At 34.2% G+C, this 19,121-nt stretch overlaps 13 protein-coding genes and 1 non-coding gene across 14 annotated transcripts; 6 read left to right on the top strand and 8 right to left on the bottom strand.

The window, feature by feature from the left end:
- Positions 1 to 2: 2 nt before the first annotated feature.
- On the top strand, positions 3 to 1,921 carry BMR1_01G00756 (ENP1, BYSL, essential nuclear protein 1; the record flags this gene model as incomplete). Its single annotated transcript, XM_021481713.1, has 5 exons — positions 3 to 319; positions 474 to 996; positions 1,145 to 1,318; positions 1,494 to 1,599; positions 1,794 to 1,921. 5 exons carry the CDS (start codon positions 3 to 5, stop codon positions 1,919 to 1,921), a joined length of 1,248 nt encoding a protein of 415 aa, XP_021337314.1.
- A 313-nt stretch (positions 1,922 to 2,234) lies between these two features.
- BMR1_01G00755 (large subunit ribosomal protein L36e) lies at positions 2,235 to 2,592 on the top strand (the record flags this gene model as incomplete). The annotated part of the gene is made up of 2 exons (XM_012791770.1): positions 2,235 to 2,277; positions 2,300 to 2,592. 2 exons carry the CDS (start codon positions 2,235 to 2,237, stop codon positions 2,590 to 2,592), a joined length of 336 nt encoding a protein of 111 aa, XP_012647224.1.
- A 670-nt stretch (positions 2,593 to 3,262) lies between these two features.
- On the top strand, positions 3,263 to 3,836 carry BMR1_01G00750 (conserved Plasmodium protein, unknown function; the record flags this gene model as incomplete). The annotated part of the gene is made up of 4 exons (XM_021481701.1): positions 3,263 to 3,329; positions 3,350 to 3,457; positions 3,479 to 3,556; positions 3,577 to 3,836. 4 exons carry the CDS (start codon positions 3,263 to 3,265, stop codon positions 3,834 to 3,836), a joined length of 513 nt encoding a protein of 170 aa, XP_021337313.1.
- Positions 3,843 to 4,885, bottom strand: BMR1_01G00745 (26S proteasome regulatory subunit N8; the record flags this gene model as incomplete). Its single annotated transcript, XM_021481696.1, has 5 exons — positions 3,843 to 4,004; positions 4,055 to 4,177; positions 4,198 to 4,280; positions 4,366 to 4,462; positions 4,484 to 4,885. 5 exons carry the CDS (start codon positions 4,883 to 4,885, stop codon positions 3,843 to 3,845), a joined length of 867 nt encoding a protein of 288 aa, XP_021337312.1.
- BMR1_01G00740 (DnaJ homolog subfamily C member 9) lies at positions 5,590 to 6,397 on the top strand (the record flags this gene model as incomplete). The annotated part of the gene is made up of 7 exons (XM_021481693.1): positions 5,590 to 5,718; positions 5,739 to 5,826; positions 5,847 to 5,997; positions 6,018 to 6,120; positions 6,142 to 6,239; positions 6,260 to 6,296; positions 6,317 to 6,397. 7 exons carry the CDS (start codon positions 5,590 to 5,592, stop codon positions 6,395 to 6,397), a joined length of 687 nt encoding a protein of 228 aa, XP_021337311.1.
- Positions 6,431 to 6,675, bottom strand: BMR1_01G00738 (hypothetical protein; the record flags this gene model as incomplete). The annotated part of the gene is made up of 2 exons (XM_021481689.1): positions 6,431 to 6,478; positions 6,499 to 6,675. 2 exons carry the CDS (start codon positions 6,673 to 6,675, stop codon positions 6,431 to 6,433), a joined length of 225 nt encoding a protein of 74 aa, XP_021337310.1.
- BMR1_01G00737 lies at positions 7,111 to 7,228 on the bottom strand. Its single transcript, XR_002459984.1, has one exon. It is a non-coding gene; the product is annotated as a 5S ribosomal RNA (ribosomal RNA).
- Positions 7,229 to 7,374: 146 nt separating this feature from the next.
- Positions 7,375 to 8,795, bottom strand: BMR1_01G00730_2 (hypothetical protein; the record flags this gene model as incomplete). The annotated part of the gene is made up of 2 exons (XM_021481685.1): positions 7,375 to 7,578; positions 7,599 to 8,795. The coding sequence occupies 2 exons, from the start codon at positions 8,793 to 8,795 to the stop codon at positions 7,375 to 7,377; spliced, it is 1,401 nt and encodes a 466-aa protein (XP_021337309.1).
- A 231-nt stretch (positions 8,796 to 9,026) lies between these two features.
- BMR1_01G00730 (RNA pseudouridylate synthase, putative) lies at positions 9,027 to 10,039 on the bottom strand (the record flags this gene model as incomplete). Its single annotated transcript, XM_021481680.1, has 6 exons — positions 9,027 to 9,401; positions 9,423 to 9,506; positions 9,527 to 9,622; positions 9,643 to 9,782; positions 9,835 to 9,983; positions 10,005 to 10,039. The coding sequence occupies 6 exons, from the start codon at positions 10,037 to 10,039 to the stop codon at positions 9,027 to 9,029; spliced, it is 879 nt and encodes a 292-aa protein (XP_021337308.1).
- Positions 10,041 to 10,550, top strand: BMR1_01G00725 (hypothetical protein; the record flags this gene model as incomplete). Its single annotated transcript, XM_012791764.1, has 1 exon — positions 10,041 to 10,550. One exon carries the CDS (start codon positions 10,041 to 10,043, stop codon positions 10,548 to 10,550), a length of 510 nt encoding a protein of 169 aa, XP_012647218.1.
- A 213-nt stretch (positions 10,551 to 10,763) lies between these two features.
- Positions 10,764 to 12,900, top strand: BMR1_01G00711 (Cg2 protein (CG2); the record flags this gene model as incomplete). The annotated part of the gene is made up of 3 exons (XM_021481667.1): positions 10,764 to 11,078; positions 11,232 to 11,572; positions 11,676 to 12,900. The coding sequence occupies 3 exons, from the start codon at positions 10,764 to 10,766 to the stop codon at positions 12,898 to 12,900; spliced, it is 1,881 nt and encodes a 626-aa protein (XP_021337307.1).
- BMR1_01G00710 (splicing factor 3B subunit 5) lies at positions 13,078 to 13,372 on the bottom strand (the record flags this gene model as incomplete). Its single annotated transcript, XM_021481660.1, has 3 exons — positions 13,078 to 13,113; positions 13,134 to 13,257; positions 13,278 to 13,372. 3 exons carry the CDS (start codon positions 13,370 to 13,372, stop codon positions 13,078 to 13,080), a joined length of 255 nt encoding a protein of 84 aa, XP_021337306.1.
- On the bottom strand, positions 13,972 to 15,966 carry BMR1_01G00705 (RNA polymerase II subunit A C-terminal domain phosphatase; the record flags this gene model as incomplete). Its single annotated transcript, XM_012791760.1, has 1 exon — positions 13,972 to 15,966. One exon carries the CDS (start codon positions 15,964 to 15,966, stop codon positions 13,972 to 13,974), a length of 1,995 nt encoding a protein of 664 aa, XP_012647214.1.
- Positions 17,012 to 19,040, bottom strand: BMR1_01G00700 (protein phosphatase 5; the record flags this gene model as incomplete). The annotated part of the gene is made up of 7 exons (XM_021481650.1): positions 17,012 to 17,373; positions 17,642 to 17,777; positions 17,798 to 17,953; positions 17,975 to 18,354; positions 18,571 to 18,678; positions 18,701 to 18,817; positions 18,839 to 19,040. 7 exons carry the CDS (start codon positions 19,038 to 19,040, stop codon positions 17,012 to 17,014), a joined length of 1,461 nt encoding a protein of 486 aa, XP_021337305.1.
- Between the last annotated feature and the right edge of the window lie 81 nt (positions 19,041 to 19,121).

Below are 19,121 nucleotides of genomic sequence, written 5' to 3'. Positions count from 1 at the left end.
ATATGGTAAGAAATTTTGGCAACAAAGTTGAGTCCAAAAAACGCTTAAATCGCATAAAAACTTCTTCTAAATTACAAAAGTCTAACAAAAATGATAAACAACGTCAAAATTTGGCTCAGACTATCGAAAACGATAGGAAGGTTAAATTTTCCAAGTCAGTAAAACGAAAAGACTTTGAGTCTGTCGATAGTTCGGAGGAAGCTGATGAATTAGATGTGAATTTTGATACTTTATCCGGTGAAGTTGACAAACAAATATCGGACCTAATTTCCCATGCGACTTTGGGTTTATCTGATGAAGAAGGGGAGTTGATTGAGGGGTGAGTTATTGTAATTTTGATACTATGATGACCAATAAATTTTGACAAGCATATGACTGAGTAATGCTGATCAATAAGCGTCTGATTTGCCCAAACATATTTAAGTTGTAAATAATCACTAATGTTAAACCATTATTAATAACAATTAACTCAGAAAAAATTCACTTGGCGACGATGCACTGATCAAAAATTTGAACATACAAAACCACTCAGACCAAGATAAAATTGATGGATTCACTGATGATGTTGATTTGACCAATAAAATATTACATAATTTGAGAGAAAAATCTAAGGAATTAACTATTACTAGTGATAAATCAAACAAAGTTCATTTGATGTACAGTGAAATTGCACAATATATGAAATCGTACAAGAGCGGGAAGTTGCCTAAAGCGATGAGAATGTTACCTAAACTTGAAAACTGGGAAGAATTATTACAACTCACACAACCCAGAGAGTGGTCTAACAACGCAGTTTTGCAGACTATTAAAACTTTTGTTGGGGTATTTTCGGATAAACAAGCCATTAAATATTTCACAACAGTCCTCTTACCGGCAGTAAGACTCGATATTTTGCAACACAACACATTGAACTGCCACTTATACATGGCCTTAAAGAAGGCTATATACAGGCCAGGTGCTTGGATCAAGTCCATTCTATTACCCTTGTGCAAAGATGTAAGCTTATTAATTGTATTAGTGATTTGTGCAATGATGATTGATCTCTGACAGTCAAAGTTTATACATGCTGACAAGTTATCGCCCCAGTCTGATGCACTCGCTAATACACAACATATTTAATAATTAATGACAAGCATTTATATAGGGTTGCACATACAAGGAAGCTTCTATTATTGGAAGTGTACTTAGGAGGGTATCAATTCCTGTAATGTATGCAGCAGCTGCTTTAGTTTGTATCTGTAACTGTTCTAATTGGTATGGAAGCACTAGTTATTTACTCACCGTTTTATTGGGGAAGAAGTTTGCTTTGCCTAAACAGGTACATAAATATACCAATTATTGTAAAAATAGTCCAATGATGAATATAAGACCAAGCCAGTTCTGCTACTGAATCATTGTTGATAAAAGGTCATTCTGACACCATTTTTACACACCAGCATATTTTTCTATCAAAATATATTCGTTTTTTGCTATAAATGATATATCTAACCTAGGCTATAGAGGCTTGCGTTTCATACTTTGCCTCATTCTCCACTAGAAATGAGCAAATGCCCGTTATTTGGCATCAATCTCTACTTACATTGGTCATGGGCTACAAGGGTTAGTTTATACATAATAATTAATAATGCATACCATATATTTACGTATATAATATATTTAAAGTTGTGCTGGTGTACAATGATGAAAACAAAAGTTGACTAGTGATTTCTGTTATCCCTGTCTGAGTATCACCGCTGCACACAAGATCATTTTAAAATATTATCACATATTTAAATATATCAAAAATAATGCAGATTCTATGACCCAAGCCCAAATTAATAGGCTAGAATCGCTATGTAAGTACCAGATGCACCATATTATCACCCCTCAAATTCTATCCCATCTAAGAACTGATAAAGAAAATGGCATGCCCATCGATTAAAGCCAGAAAATTGGTATATTCCACAAGACATACCATATTTTAATACTACAAACATGGTAATAATGTTGAATAATAATTAAATTGCTGATTGCGCTGGTAAACTCAAATGATGAAACTAAAGTGGGAATCTCTCTGACATTGATGAAATCGTTTCTGATAGAGTTTGCACATTGTCTACTATATTCTGAATTTAAGTAATAGATATTTAAATTCACTTAATTGTACTATAGTTAATTCTATTACAGATATTTACATCTATATATAATATGGTGATGCTGTTTCGTTGCCCCATAGTATAAATATTACATCTGCAATGGCGTCGGATAAAATTCCAGCTCCTAAAAGTGGATTTCCAGGTAGTATAAGATAATTATTTAGTTGGTTTAAATCGGGGCCACATAACTACTCCGTTGTCAAATCCGAAAGCTTCCAGAGCTAGTCGGATGAAAGGTCGCACTAGTGCTAGGAAAGCATTGATCAAGGAGATTGTTAGGGAAGTTTGTGGTTTTGCGCCATATGAGCGTAGAATGATTGAATTGATCAAAAGCGGTACTGCATCTTCCACCAAGCGTGCCCTAAAATTTGCCAAAAAAAGATTGGGTACCCACAAACGTGCCAAGGCTAAGAGGGATGAGATTACTAGAATTGTTATGATGCAGAGAAAACGATAAAAGCATATTATAAACGTAGTATGTTTATAAGTTTAAAAAATTTTTCATATTTGGCGTTTATTCTCTTCATGATACATAACTACTTAATTTTACCATAGCGCATCGACAACGTAGTCATTAGATGGCATATACAACATTCATGGTATACACAATAATTCGAGTAACATATTAAAATGGATTACTTAATATAGTGTATAAGAACCGATGTTTCATCTACTGTGGGTAGTACACAAATACATTATAAGCCAGTTGAATAGGTACAAATTACTATATATATATATATTAAATACAACCTAGATTGAAAATAATTATAAATAACAAACAACAATTAATAATTATAACGCACTCATCCACCCATACGGAAATAACATGTTAATTATGTAAATTAGAACATAATCCATACCATAAATTGGTTATTTGACATTACTATAAGTAACATATATCGTATCGTTAAACATACTACTAATAAATTGTAGGAAGGCATGCTACAGGATATACGATAATAGGTAGTTTATATAGTTCATCGATAAACTACCTAAGATAATAAGAAGGATCGTTAATTAGAGAATAAATAAATAAGTATTATTGTGTAATTAGTTTAGAAATAAATTATATATTTTATTAAAATTTCAAAACAAAATATTGTTAATATAGTGCTGGCTACACTATAATGGCTAAGGGCTTACGGGCAAAGACCCTAAGAAGATATCGCGCCGCAAAACGCCATATAATTGACGGTAAAGCACATTTAATATAGAAAAATTGGAATCTAGACGTTCAATGACTCTTTATGACAAAATGATCAGGCTTTGCCGTGGTGAACAGGTTGATTATATTCCGGCTCCAAACATGTTTGTCCATCCAGGTACAATAATTATTTATTTAGAATTGCCCACATCGGAAATACCGCAAAGAATTCCCCAACATCCAATAGACCTTAGGTCTGAAGCAGTCCCTGCCGCAGGTATCTAATTATTTATTTAGGTTTTGCATTCAAGGGTAACAGAAAGAAATTTACTAGAGAAGATCTCAGAGAATCGTCAATACTAAGAAGTTCAATTGGGTATAGATGTTATGACCATAATAAAAATATATCGCCCCAAGTTGACATAATGAATGATATCGATGTTGATGACAGCACTGCCATTATTACTAGCAGTGAAAGAAGTGGATTTAGGAAAAAATTCAAAGGCAACACCATTGCCGTTAAGAAATTCAACAAGTCAATGAGGAAGAAACATTGAACTACTTTATTGATTAGATTGTGCCTTGTTTTTTATTAGATCATGCAATGCCATTACAGCACGTGAAATGCTAGCAATGTAAAGTGATAGAAATGTATCGTTAAGTTCAACTGCAAATGCTTTGGATATGTCATCATAGTCCAGTGATGGCATCAAATTGAACATGTCCTGCTTGAATTTGTATCAAATAAGTAAAACATTGTTAAATAATTCCATACCTGTAGAATATATATAATCGTCGGGTTGAGTGGCATATTGCCATTTATAACCATTTTCAAATACTCTACGATATCAGACAACCTCATAGACAAAGTTTCTAGCGCATTTATTTTATCTCCAACCTGTGTAATTAAAATTTTACCTTTATAGCCAGAGTTGATGTGGATGAATTTTGTACGTCTCGTAACAAATGCTCCAATCCTACTTCTTCCGCTTCAAATGCGCCTATGTAAATACTTATTATATTGGATATTCGTTGTTATTAACATGCAAATTCGAATAATAAACAATACAAATACAAGTGATATACCCATAGTGACATTGCAATTGATAAAAGTTCTTCTGAATTTGGAATCCGTAGTAGGTATCTCAACTGATATATATGCTTCAGTAGGTAATCCTGTCGGCTAAATTAAGCGATTACATACTTGTGGATTAGTATCTACTATTAGATAAATTGGCTGGGGACAATATCTGCGATAAATTTCATGAATATCCAAGTCTGCTGCTTTACATTTTGTCCCAGTGCTATACCAACCCAAAACCTTCTCATTTGCCTTCACTTTTTTGAACATGAGGAACAGATTCTCATGGTAATTATGATCAAAATACCAAACTAATGGATCCTTATTATCTTCCTCAAATGGAACAGCAAAGCTGTTTGTTATATGAATAACATTGTCTATCGTTTCGCCTAGTAAAGTTCCCAAAACCCTTTTTTGAGTCCCCTTTGCCTGTCTATTATAATGATCAGCAACGGAGAGTAAAACTATGGGATGGACCACTACACGTTTCGGGGCTATCCATTTCGCGGTCATATAATTATCCATCTGGAATTGTTTTTATAGTATATATAAATACAAATAAAAATTCGATTGTACCTGATATATATTCTTATGGTTAGAATAATGTTTACGTATGTGCAGTGTCATACAACAAATCAAAGTAGGGTTATGATGATATATATTATGTGTTGTTGTCTAGTTTACTATTTTGAATCCATTTATCTATGCATGCATTACTATAACACTCTTATTCTAAATGTATGATTAAACTTATATTTATCTGAACGGAGCAATTCTTCGGTGACTCTAAATAAACTTATGATCATTGTCTAATTTAACCATTAATTTTGTATGTTATCAATCAATTTACAATTATTTATAAGAATGATTGTAAATAGTTCTAAAGGGTTATAATCAAAATATCTTTAATATACTTTGGATTAGTTGTAGATTCTACTGTGATGACGATTTTCTATGTTAACATTTATTTCTAGGAATAGTTATATTATCAACTGTATTAGCAATTATATATTCACAATGAAACGTTTGATTGAAACTTTCTATTACCAGTAAAAATGCCTATACTATGACTGCATATACGCACACATTGCACATCCCATCGTCAATATTTATCATGGGCAACTAATGTATACAACATTAGCTATTTAAATTGTCTAATTCGCTAAATTGTTACATATAATCGCGACTTTTTCTATTATACATTGTTATAATACGCTTAAAATCTGCTAATGGTATGCCTGTACGAATTACTCGGCGTTGATCGCACATCTTCTCAAAAGGAAATAGCAAAAGCTTATCGTTTGTTGGCAATTAAGCACCACCCTGATAAGATAACAAATTGTAACGAAGATGAGAAGGCATGTAAGCAGTTATATAGGCTAAACATAAGGAACATTTTATACAATTGACTAAAGCATATGATGTACTTAAGGACAGTGAAAGGAGATGCCATTATGACAAATATGGTTTAATGACGTATATGTAGGTTGGACAGGAGAAGGAGGTGATCTGTTGGAGGCTGCGTTTGAATTTTATTGCAAGAAACCGCCAGTGTCTAAATCAGATATCCAAAGCTACAAAATGAAATATGTAAATGGGAAAGAAGAGGAGGAAGATATCATAAACTTTTACAACAAGTATCATAGTCTCAACTTAGGTATAATGGAGATTTAACTAAAATATTGGAGCATATACCTTTTTCAGAACCCGATGATTTATCTAGATTCGTAGACATTTCTAAAAAGTTAATAAAAAATAAAGTAATTGCCAATATCAATTAGGTATTAGAGGAAACAAATGAATTTAAAAGGAGTACTTCCAAAGACTCCTTGAATGGCATCGCTAGAAAGTATTCCAGAAGTAAAAAAAAGAAAGTGAGGTAATCATAATATTATCCAGTGACAAGTCTTTTGATGATCTAGTGGCACAAATTAAAGTAATATACAATCAATTCAGAGCAGAAGACTCAACTCTGCCAGAGAAAGTAGTTTCAATAGTCTAATTAGCAGAATAGAGGATGCGTATAAACACAAGTAAATCACAATTTTTGTATAGAAGTAGCAGATTTTGTTAGTTGATAAATTGACGAGGTGGCGGCACCGTGGGTATTTTTCCGGGCTAAATTACGATATTGTCACCTCAAATTTAGACGAAGCAAAAGCTTCTTGCATCCATGGTTCTATTTGATGATTTAAAGTGGTTATGGCTAAAGGCTTTTGATCCGTAACGTTATTGTTGGTGTTATCATTGCATATGTTTACCGTACCACCTGTGAAGGGGTTGAATGCCTTGGCGGCAATTGATTTTCCAATCATTCGTAATGTGTTTTTAGTGAATATTTATTAAAATGACACGATAAAGCTTAGCGGGTAATCTTAAAATTATATGTCGTCCTTTTTTAATTACAAAAATATGTGTTTATTTCTTTTGATATACGAATTTAATAATATGACCTAAAAATCATCAAATAAACATATAGTAGATAGCAATATGTCTTAAATAATAGCACTCACCACATAAGTCTATGGTATACTACCTACATGTACAGCAAAGAAGGTTAGTGTTGACATGCCATTTTACTACAAAACGATCTGTACAATGTAATACAGGGAGCCGTCGGTGTCGGCCATGCTGCGCTGAATATACCGGATCCCATCCGAACTCCGACATGTACAGCAAAGAAGGTTAGTGTTGACATGCCATTTTACTACAAAACGATCTGTACAATGTAATACAGGGAGCCGTCGGTGTCGGCCATGCTGCGCTGAATATACCGGATCCCATCCGAACTCCGAAGTCAAGCAGCGCTAGGCCCGGATAGTACTGGGGTGGGGGACCGCCCGGGAACACCTTTGGGTGCTGACTCCTGAACCTTTTTTTTTACACAACATGGATAATTTATTTCACAATTCACCATCTAATATACCCATTATAATACAGAGTTACAACATCCAAATATAAACTAAAATAACAAATTTAATACAATGATAGATACTAAAATTACAAATTTAATATCATCCCTTACTATTAATTAGCGACTCCAATTGGTTAAACCTCTTATGAATGGAAAATTCCAGAGCCAACAATTGTCTATTAGACGCATTGCCAGCGAGTCTATTACATGCTTCAGTAAACTCATAAACCGAAATATTCTTTATTCCATTAGAGGACATAAGTTCAAGTACATCTAAGGCCTGAAAAGTAGTAACTTCTCCATCCTATCTTAAATTCCTATTACCTGGATTATTCTTGATATTGCTGGCAGGATTAGTGCCTGTTTAGGGTCATCTTGAGGTATACTAATGTTTTCTGAACAAGCAGATATTGCGGATGAATTTGATAAACCAGAAAGTTGGGAGTTGATAAGATAGTTGAAGCTGTGAGACGAATCATCCGTAACAATTTTGCAATCCAAATCATGTGATTCCGCTGGTGTTATGTTTATTTTTATATTATGAACTTCATCCATTTTACCCATTGATTTATTAGGCGATTTATCGAATTTAACTCCTTTCCCATGCATTTTCGAACCATAAGGAACCGTCAAAAATTTCTTACCATTTTTTGACCTTTTACCTTTAAGTAACTTCATTAATCTACCCTTGATCATATTCCTTTCTTCCCATTGTTTCTCAATACTCAACTGTTGGGAGATGGATAGATATGCCTCAAAAATAATACCAGTGACAACATTCATTATGGTTATTGTGGCAAAACAGACAAAGCCGACGAAAAATAACTTACTATTTGGGTAAGATGCAGCAGTAGTAGTGGCTACATCATTCCAGCCTTCCAGCGTTAACACAGTGAATAATGTAAACATGCTTTTGAAAATAGTTCCCCAAAACTCATACATATCATCATTTTCCACCTTATTAAATGACCAAGTAGCAAAGATAGCTGAGCTGTATATTACCACAAACAAAAAGAATGCAGCCCATACTAATGATTTTATACTAACGATTATTGACTTAGAGAGTGTCACTAATGATGAATTTATTAGGCATAGCTTATATAATCTGGTTAGACCCAAAATGGATAAAAGAAGCGTAGTTTCCACCGAATCAGAATCATTTCCTGTGCGATTAAATGCAATTATCACTTGGATCACCGAAGAAATATCGATAAGCAGAATGATTGTATCAACTATAAATGAAAGTGTAAACTTTGGTAGAGTGAAGAAGATGATAGTCCAATCCAGAGTGAACAAAGAAGTGAATATTAGACGGAAAAGCATTATGATGAAAAAATTTTTCTTAATCTCATACAAATTTCCTTTCCAATCAAGAAGAGTAGATAATCCTAATAAAAGTCCATAAATTAACATTATAAAAGTCATTGCCATTTTAATCAAATCTTCCTTACTCTTAGATAATGAGAATTTATGGAAAGGATTGCGTAAATATTGTAGCCTGGAAAATATGTTTGCCGTCATCGTGATGTTAGGGAGTCGATATAATAATAAATAAACACAAATACTAATGTTTGTTGTGAATTAGTGAGTTGTGTTTATGTTTGCGAAAAATACAATTAAGTCCTGGTTAAAATTACTTAGCCCATATTAAAATATACGTATGCATTACACAACCTGACCCCACCATAATCAATCCAAATATTAACCAAACTGTGTACACATACGCACAAATTAGTTAGTAATGACTAAAAATTAGCTTTCTATATGTTTTTTAACGTCTGGAATTACAATTTCCGTCTGGTTGTTTGTTTTCATTAGTTCCACTGACTGCTTAGTCGATATGATTCTTGGTGGCCATAAGCCATCCGTTTCCAGTGGCACCAATGCTATAGATTCATTCACCCTCTCTAATTTATTTGCTATTTTTGCTAGTTGTTTAGTCAATTTAACTGGTAATACCTCTGTACGGTCAAGTCTATTAACCTTATATGGGCCAATACTATCCAACCTAACCTTTGAAGGCAATAAACCTCTGCTCCTGAAACCATTGATGAGCGTTTTATCGTTAAAATTGTTTATTGTACATTTGAGCCAAACAGATCGCCATCCCTGTTTAACCAACGAAATCTATTTGACAGTTAAGCTTACCCAGTGGACTGGAAGAACTTTTTTTAAATATTTAACAGCGGACATAGCTTCATGTAGGTGGCAATACAATTTTAAGTGATAAATCTGCGTTAATATTTACATACAGATGTCAGACCTGTATCTAACTGTCTGAGTTTTTGAGCAAAAGAACCGTTATTGGTCATCAACATGACTCCTTGACTGTATGAACTCAGTTTATTCTAAATATCAAAACACATACAATTGCGATTAATTTAGGAATGTTTAGTGTAGGGTTTATGTGAGATATGAATTTGTTCACATCGGTGGAATCAACACCTCTACACTTGTAGGCAATCCAAAGTTGAGCACTTGTCTTTTGTACGTTAGTTACATTGGGTTCTATTATTAGTAGCTTAAAACAAATTGGCATAATGTAAAACATACAAGTTACCATTAAGAGTAACGACACAATTGTTTGTTATGAGTGCATTCCGTTGTGCTACTTTTCCATTTACAAACACCTTTCCTTCCCTAATCCATTTCTTAGAATCACTAGATGTTAAGTGTTGAGATAATCGTTTTGACAATAATTCAACTTGTCTGTATTAATAGTTTGCATACGTATATCTCAATTGAACAGTAGCACTACTACACATGATGTCATCTAAAATTGGCGATAAAGCTAATAATGATTCATCGCAAAATGGCAATAATTCATCAACAATATTTAACAATATATTTAATAACACTACTACCAGTGATATATTACCCACTACCACAGGGCCACCAAATTCAAATATTGACAATCCTAGTGCTAACTTTCTGAGGCCAAGTGGTATGGTTGTAGGCATAAATGACCAAGTATTTAGACAAACAGGTATACAAAAACCAACTCTTCCAATGAAATTTGATCCCATTGGTCCATTTGGCGTTGATCCGGATGAAGATGTACTACCATCACTAAATACATCGCAATTTAACCCAATAGAACCATTTACCACTGCTGAACAATTTCACTCAATAGGTGCAGAGGAATCAATAATCGACAATTTTGGCAGGAGAGGCGGTCAAAACCCTAAAGGTTCATCTATGAACCACCCCTTTAATTACTCGGGTAGATCGCCAAATTTAGGCGGAGGGTTTGCCCCCAGACATTTCCCTTTCTAATCATCCATTGCATGATTCTATCCTGGAATCTCAATTTTAACTTATCAAAAGTAATTTTTGCTAATTATAATCAATTTCATAATCATATATTGAATTAGACATATAGTTAAATAATTTATTATGAATATTTGTGTCAAGTACCATATTTTGTCATCTGCTACGGTTTTTAGGGATTAATAGTTCATCTTTCATAATCTAAAATAACGAATTTTTATGGTAACATCACATATAATGGACACGGACATCACGCCCATTCCATACGTAGTATTAGTGACGCGTATAATTGAACGATGTTACTCCGACTGGACTCACTTTTGTCTTAGAGTAAGGAAGGATGGAAGTGCCAATAGCAGCCGGTTTAGGGTTGCATTGGCTCAGTTTTGTAGGAATCAAAGAGAATTATTTTTGAAGCTAAGGACACTGCATCCTTTTGTAAGACCGCAGACGCAAGGCGCGCTAAATAGATTGTTACAGGATTCAGTTACGGCACAACAAATCATGCCTAACATAATAAATTTCATCAATCAGGTTAGACTTATCCCTACACAATAATAATATCAATAGCGGAGTTTGCCTTTGATTCATTGCCACTTATTATAATAACTTTTATCCGCCAATAAATACCTCCATAAAATTTTATCAAATTTTTGTCAATAAATAATGAACTAACAGATAATATAGACCCTGTGGAGTACGAGGGAATCACTGCTGCAGATGGGATTGATGGCACCTCCCCCAAATCTCTCAGCTGCCGTAGACGTTTTGGCCACTAATAACTATACTAGATTACCAGTACTGCTGGATCAGACGATTAAAATGGCTGATACAGGTGACATTCAGTTGATTGACTATGGAATTTCTGAATTTGATACGGTAAAACGTAGACTTGATGACGAATATTTAATATCATTTAAAAGATCGTCTGTACCAAAGGATCGTGTCGAATTGGTATATAAAAATGGTCATGTCGATTTTGTTGTTAAGGGTTACTTTTGTGTCAGTGTTATTTATGATCTTACCAGGTGTGTGTTATATTATTTAAAGTTTGAATTATCCCATATTTTTAACAGTCAGTATTTATGTGGATATATATTGATAAATTTTTAATATGATAGACTAACATAGATGGCAAGTGCTCGATGCAGTGTTAAATATCGCAGAAGAAATGAATATCCAATCAACTGGGCTACTTAAGGACTCCTTTTTGCAACTAATCGATACGACAGTAGCTTCGACCTACAATGTATGTGATACTCGTGATATAAACGCAGCAGATATTCAAGTTGATAACGATGTTTCATATGGCAGTGCTGCGAATGGTAAGAAATGTAGTTCTTTAGATGCGAATATTTTTGAAATAATATATACGGTGGGTATGAGATACTGTATCAAACTTAAGTTGGAACACCTATACGAACAGGCAATAAATTATAAATCTAACAGCAATAGAGTCTCCGATGTCAAATTTACTTGTCAAAACATACCAATTGTAACCTGCTCGAACGTATTTACTGGTATTATTTCATTGGAAATTGAAATCAATAGAGTACCACTATGCATCGATACTAGTGATTACGAAAGCTTAGAAATTTTGTTTCAAAGAATCAATATTATGACATTCAGTTTTGACATAGATAATGGCACCAACGAATTTTACGAGACAAAATTCCCCTTCAAAATATCAATCAAGGGATTGCCTAATGATTTAAACACTAAATGTTTAAACAATTATGTAAATAAATGCGGTGTGGAAACGTTCCAGTTACACTATTGGATAAATTACTTCTATTACTCATTGGAAACACTCATGTTGGAATTGTTAAAAAACATATTCAATGGAAGCATGAGTAGTTTGGCTACTACACAAATACAGAGTGTCAATATCGCAACATTGTCTATATATGACCAGGGGCAATATTTGGGTTGCGTTTCATTAAGTAGGTTTACCGGAAACATTCTCTTTAGAGTAAAAAATAATTTTAACAGGCTTAGTAAATTAACCAAGAAACTTATAGCATCTGAGTGTGCTGCTTCAATTGACGCATTTAAATCACTTCTGTATTTAATTGTCGGGATTAATAAATTGGACAATTACAAAAACCCTACAATAATTAGTTCTAAACGCATATATCCTATTCACGACGATTCAATGATTGACATGTTGGAGCGGCTATTTAATGGAAGAATGATTTATGGCGAGTTGAAGGAGACAGATGCTACTGAAGCATTGTTATTTGACTGTAAATGCTATAAAATATCGAATGTTGTCTTTGCACTGTACAGCAATGAGAATCAATTGTTTGCATTAGCATGTAAACAATTGCAGCCCCCAGAACTATTAAATCTATAAGTTATATAATTATTAATTTGTTGCAGAATAGCATTCTAGTATATATAAATTCATATGTACACAATTTATGGTAATATATACTAATTAATATTGTGTATTAGTAAAAATTAGCAAGATAGTCATGTAGAAACTCAACCAATTCAATTGCTTGGTATAATGATATAATTAATGATTGTATCAATCCTTCTCTGGCATAATGGGATTTGCCATATTCTAAATTAACAACTGATTACCTGCAAGCACTTGAATCTTATCCTACCGATTGATTCATTTTTGGCTATAGCAAAGAAAGCCAATCTGTTATAATGATCTACATGGGAAGCTAAGGTATCTCGGTGTATATTTAAGGCCCAGTCCCTAAATATAGAATTCCATACCATTTAGTCGTATCAGCATTGCCTGTGCCCTGATATTTACTTTGCAAATGCTCTAACTGGGCCAAAATGTTGAATTTGTCGTAATCAGTGGCCATTCGTACCCACAAGAATATTAGTGGGACTAGCCTATACTTAATATGTCACCACATCAAGCACTCATCAGATATTTATAATAATACTGTTAAGTTATACAATAAATATCAAATATTTTTGTAATTATTTTTTGTTGGAAATTTAACACTTCCAGTTATGTTTTTGTTATTCACTTCATAAGTTATGCCATATAACACATTATTATATCAATACATGTTATGCACGCATAAATATTCTTTAAAGGCATGATGTATTAAATAATTGGCACATAAATCACATCATTAAAACTATATTTATACATATTGCAAACAATTATGATACAAATGTTACAGTTGTAACGTTATTAACCACTATTTCTGCAGTAAATAGCCAAATTTTAATATCATACAAATTTTATATGATATCATCCCTACTACATTCAAAATTTTGCCCATTGCGATACAGTGTTCTCATATAATGTTTTCGTCGTGTACAACAAATACTACAGTATATAATCTTGTGGGTGAATGTAGCCAAAATGCAGCATTTTAAACTAGAATTCCAGTAATTCAATACATCACAATACAAGTGCAACCAGTCTCTGTCCAATCATTATTCCTAATTAACTGTAAAGTTCGGATAGCAATGGATCGGGGAACGATGTTGCATCGCAATAAGGCGTAGATTCGCCGACGGCTGACATTGAGTCTCCCGATTCCATATCGGCACCCCTTTCAAATTGCCTGGGTTTGGTGGCATTAGGGTCCCATTTAATAAGTATTTTTTCAACTGGCGATACAATAACCGTATCATGACTGTACTGCCCAGTGCCGAGGAATACCCTAAGGGGTAGACTGGTATTGGAGTCTCTCTTCTTATTGTTAGCCGCAGTGACCTTTGTAATCGTTGCAGGTGTTAATGGCGCTAGAGATCCATGAATGTCTTTATCGTATAGACACTTCCAATGGTCCCTGCCAGGATATAATGGTGGGGTATTAGAATAAATATTACAGACTGTGTCCACATCAAATTTGTCGCACGATACATTTTGCCATGTAGCTCTGCAACTGTATAACCACAAAAAGTGTACTTTGTGCAAGTGATCAAAATCTGGCTCTCTACTCTTAATCAAATTGTCAGTACAATTCTTCGCAGCCACAACATGGGTCGTTTTCTTATCAACCAATTTATCCACTACGTGAGCACCAAACTCCAAAGCCATTTCCTTCTGTCTAACTTCACAATCAGTCCAACCTGATACTGCATTCTTAACATTCTTCCTAAATCCAGTGAAAAAGATGCCAACACCGCTAAGTGTCTCCTTCTGCATCTCCGCTAATATAGTTCCAACGTTTGCCTTGAGCGGATTGCTGTAGAATCTCTTGTGAAGCTCTAGAAAGACTTTGGTCATGTACATCAAGTGCATATCAAAGTCTTGAAGTGGGTTATTGACGCTAGAATTACATCCAACACTGGAAGAGTCATTAATTGCACCTGACTGTGATAGATCAAGGGTCAAACCGTTAATTTGACTTTTACCATCAAGTGAAGTTTTTGATGTACTATTAGGCATGGCAGGAATGTCAGTTTTAAATTTTCCAATGTTTTGTGGTAAATTTTCCATAAAATAAGAGTAATGATGGGCTTTGAGAACCTGATTAGGATCGATATCCGTCCAAACATCACGGCGATCATCAAACGATACCACAAATCGTTGTGATAATTTCGGATAGAGGCGTCTAGCAGATTTGGTTAGACCTCTATCATTACCACCGCCTCGAGCAATAATTCTATCCATAAATAAACTCCTATCTGGATCCAATATAGCTATAACAACATCTGCATATTCTCTTGTTGCATTAGTGTATATAGACATTTCGTAGTAGAACGATAAAATGTGCAAGAATTCGCGCAAGCGGGGACGTAACTTCAAATAATATGAAACATCAGCATAACTGGGTAACGTAAATGTATACAATTCTGGATCGCCCAAGTCATCCACATAATCATTCAATTTCAACTCGTAATCCAATTTAGACTGTGATATAGCATGTAGCAGTGTATTATCCAGGTCGAGTAATAATACCAATTTTCCACTTGATAACATCATATCGTCTGTGACTTTAACGGATAGTTCACGGCCAACAACTTCATTTGCCATAACCCTGGAAGAAACAGTCAACTCGTGTAACTTATAGTCCCTTTTGTACTTTTCAGCAGCTTCAGGCAATATATTGCATTGAAGTAGCTTCTTCAACCTCTTCCGCTTTAGTGTACCTTCCTCTTCAGAGGCATCCGAACATTCACTATCAGATGTATCTGAAAAATCTGATGATCGAGATTGTTCGGAAATAACACTTAGGTTGTCAAAAGCAAATATAATATCAATGTGTGTGTTCCAATTGACCTTTTCCTTTGGAAAATTGAGTGTTTCAGCAGTTTCATCATTTCCTCGTTTCACGGGGATCCTTCTCTTTTTTAGATTGTTATGTTGAGTAGCAATTTTAGTTTTTTTTTTACCCCTTTTTTGAACTTTAACCTTTACGTCAGAACCACGATTTTCAGTATTTCGGTTGCGTTGTTTGCCTCTAATAATATTATCCTGTCTGGTAGCCATTACATTTATAACATAATATTGCAATGTATAAAATCGTATATGTATCGAAATATGTATATGTCACCAATAAATCAAGGAAATTTGAGGAGGAATCTATCGTATCCAAAATGAAAAAACATTCAGTGCCAGTGCATCAATGAAATTAAAGTGTATGTAAACTGTCAGAATGTATATACCTTGTTGAAGTATTAAGTTTTTGGGGGTAAATATATCAATTGTGACTCAAACTTCCACCTTAAATGGCAATTTATGTGTAAAACACGCAGCGGCGCGCGGCTTAGGGGTCAAATGCCACAGATCTTCGATTGGCAAAACTGACAATTATAGAGCAAAATAGGCGTATATAACCTTCAGAACTGGCGAAAGTAGCCGTAAAATCCGTGTGAACGCCACAAAATTTGCCAAAATCAGTGTGATAAAATGTGTTACTAGTGATATAGGCAAGAATGGATATGGATGGGAAGGAATTATGTGAAAATGAAATATCGTAAGAGACCTTACGAAGTGTAAAAATTTTCAACACAATCCTACTATCGCTCAACAAATTACCTATTTGAATTAGCAGCTAATTCAAATATGTACCTAAATACCACGGAATGTAGTATTTAATTATGGAAATGAAGGCATTAAACAACTGGAAATTAAATTCTGTAACCTTCTTACAGTCTTCAATAAAAGGAGTCAAACTCAAAAGGTGCAAAATGATAATAAAGTGTTTGTGTAGTAACAATCGTAATAAAACGTGTTGTGCTGTGATAAATTACTATAGCTAGTCATTGCATTGAAATATCTGTGGAGATGCAATAACAATAAGCTGTGATTGTAGTATGATCATAAACCCTTAATTTATGAATATACGTGCGGTACGACCTACTTAGAACTGAGTGTGGGTCAGTGGGGTACACCATATTGCAATACTCATAAATCTAATAACGCCACAATTTACAGTTACTGTGAAGCTAATATATTGCTACAATTATGTGAATATTACACATTATCATTGTGAGAAGTTTACAATCTGTGTAGTGAAAATGTGAACTGTGAGTTACAGTATACCACTAAACATGCTGTTTGCATATCTCATTGGTTCAATTGGCGGGTGTTCAACTGCCTCAAACTGAACAAACTTGGGTTTAAGGTCGTTTCCATTAATCCTAATTAATGCACCTTTGTTATCCATTTGATCGCAGTAGTTGGGGGCCGAGAAAATTGTTATGAGCTTTCCACCATGCTCCATTTGATACCCATTCTGTCTGACTTCATGGGATCGAATTATTAGGCTTAGGTTGTTAGTTTTTAAGAATTCCTGCGTGACGTCCGGCCCGAATTCACAGCCAACGCCACGTTTTGACGGGGATCTCCCGGGGGTAGGTTTAGGATCTGACCAAAGCATTTCTGTCATCAATCCTACGTAAACTCAGTAGTATTAGAGGTTTAAATGTCAATATATGTTGCGGAAATTACATCTACAATACGAATTTTATAGCATGTGTAGATGATAACCGTTCATTCATGAAATATTTAACATAAAATAAAAGTATAATATGTAAAAATACTGAAGTCGAACCAAATTCGTAGATAAATTGGTCTACATGGAAATTCACTGGACCAACAACGCGTTTAGATCTCATTAATTGTATTGCTCGTTACATAGTGAATATAATTTGACACATACCTTCATCACTGGGTTCCATAACCCTATTTATATTCTCCAACTGCTCAATCTTAATCCCATCGTCGCTAAACAGTCCCCCATGCACTATGAATATTTTACCATTAATTATGTAAGATAATGGGAGGAAACAAAAGCTCTGCATAATAACATGTGTACCTCTGAGAAAAGAGTGTAAAGTTTATCATCATATTTTGAGAGCATTTCCCCTTTGAAGCCATAACACTTATTCATGGCCTCCGTTTCATGATTACCTCGAATTATGTGGAATGAGTTGGGGTATATAGTTTTAGCTACATAAAGTACAACAGCGCACTAAATAAGTATTTAGCATACTTCAACGGAAAATGATCCACGATCGACAAAATCGCCATTGAATATATATGGGTTAGAGTCACTGGGCATGCCGTTTATTTTGAATATATTGAGAAGATCGTAAAATTGTCCATGAATATCACCGCAAATTGTAATTTCCCTGCCCTTTGGAACATTAATATGCACCACCGACTTTAATTTTTTGAGTTGGTGTATCATTCCAATGATAACTTGAGCTAGGAATTTTCGGTGAAATATGTTGCCAGGCACTTTGATAAAATCGATTAGTTTTTGTAAAAACTCTGGACCACAATTTTCAGCGTCAAAAACAGGTCCCTTGTAATGAGAATCAACGAAAATGTCCTGTGGGTTGAATGTCTCATATAACATAGCTCTCTCATCTATATTAATTTCAGATATATATACTGATAATACATTTATAGTTATAAAAATACGTGAATATCTAACATTCGAGTAAAAAATATAGAAAATTGTACTAGATAAATTTATTAACATGATATTAACAATATATGATGTGAAGATAAATATAGTTTTAGAATTATTTATCTGTGAAATCTTAAGTGATGGGGAAATGTAAACAATATATAAAAACATACCCTTTTTAATTGCCAATGCAAACAATTCCTGCCTCAGCAATTGCCTACAGTCATGAAGCTTCTTCCTAACTTCCCCATCCGGAGACAATTTCATCACTCGTACAAAGTCTATATCAAAAACTCAAATTACCTGATTCGGCGGATTTAAATTTTAGTAAACATAGATAGGCACAGCCCCTTCGATAATATGCCTTGCCATAGGTAGGTTTGAGGGATATAGCCTCTTCGCTATCTAAAATTGCCAGACCTAAGTTATAAATGATTATACCATGATTCTCCATTCTAATATGACAAAGAGCGCGATTAGTGTAAAAAATATGTAAGTTTGTGGATTCCAGGTCAGAGGTAGATTCGCGTAGGCAATTGATTCCACTTGTGTATAAATCTATTGCCCGTGCATAGTTATTTTCTGAAAACGCAGCATTTCCACGCTTCTTGAATTCATCTGCATTCTCGGCAGCAGATGCCATAGTTACGACACTATTAAATTATCAGCACCACATGTGTTTTATGCTGCCGTTTAACTATTTTCCATGATTCCCTCATAATTT

The sequence above is a fragment of the Babesia microti genome, chromosome I, assembly GCF_000691945.2.
Source record: "Babesia microti strain RI chromosome I, complete genome".
In the NCBI taxonomy this organism is placed as follows: Eukaryota; Apicomplexa; class Aconoidasida; order Piroplasmida; family Babesiidae; genus Babesia; species Babesia microti.
The sequence above is the reverse complement of the archived record's forward strand: the minus strand, read 5'-3'. Positions and strand labels throughout refer to the sequence as shown.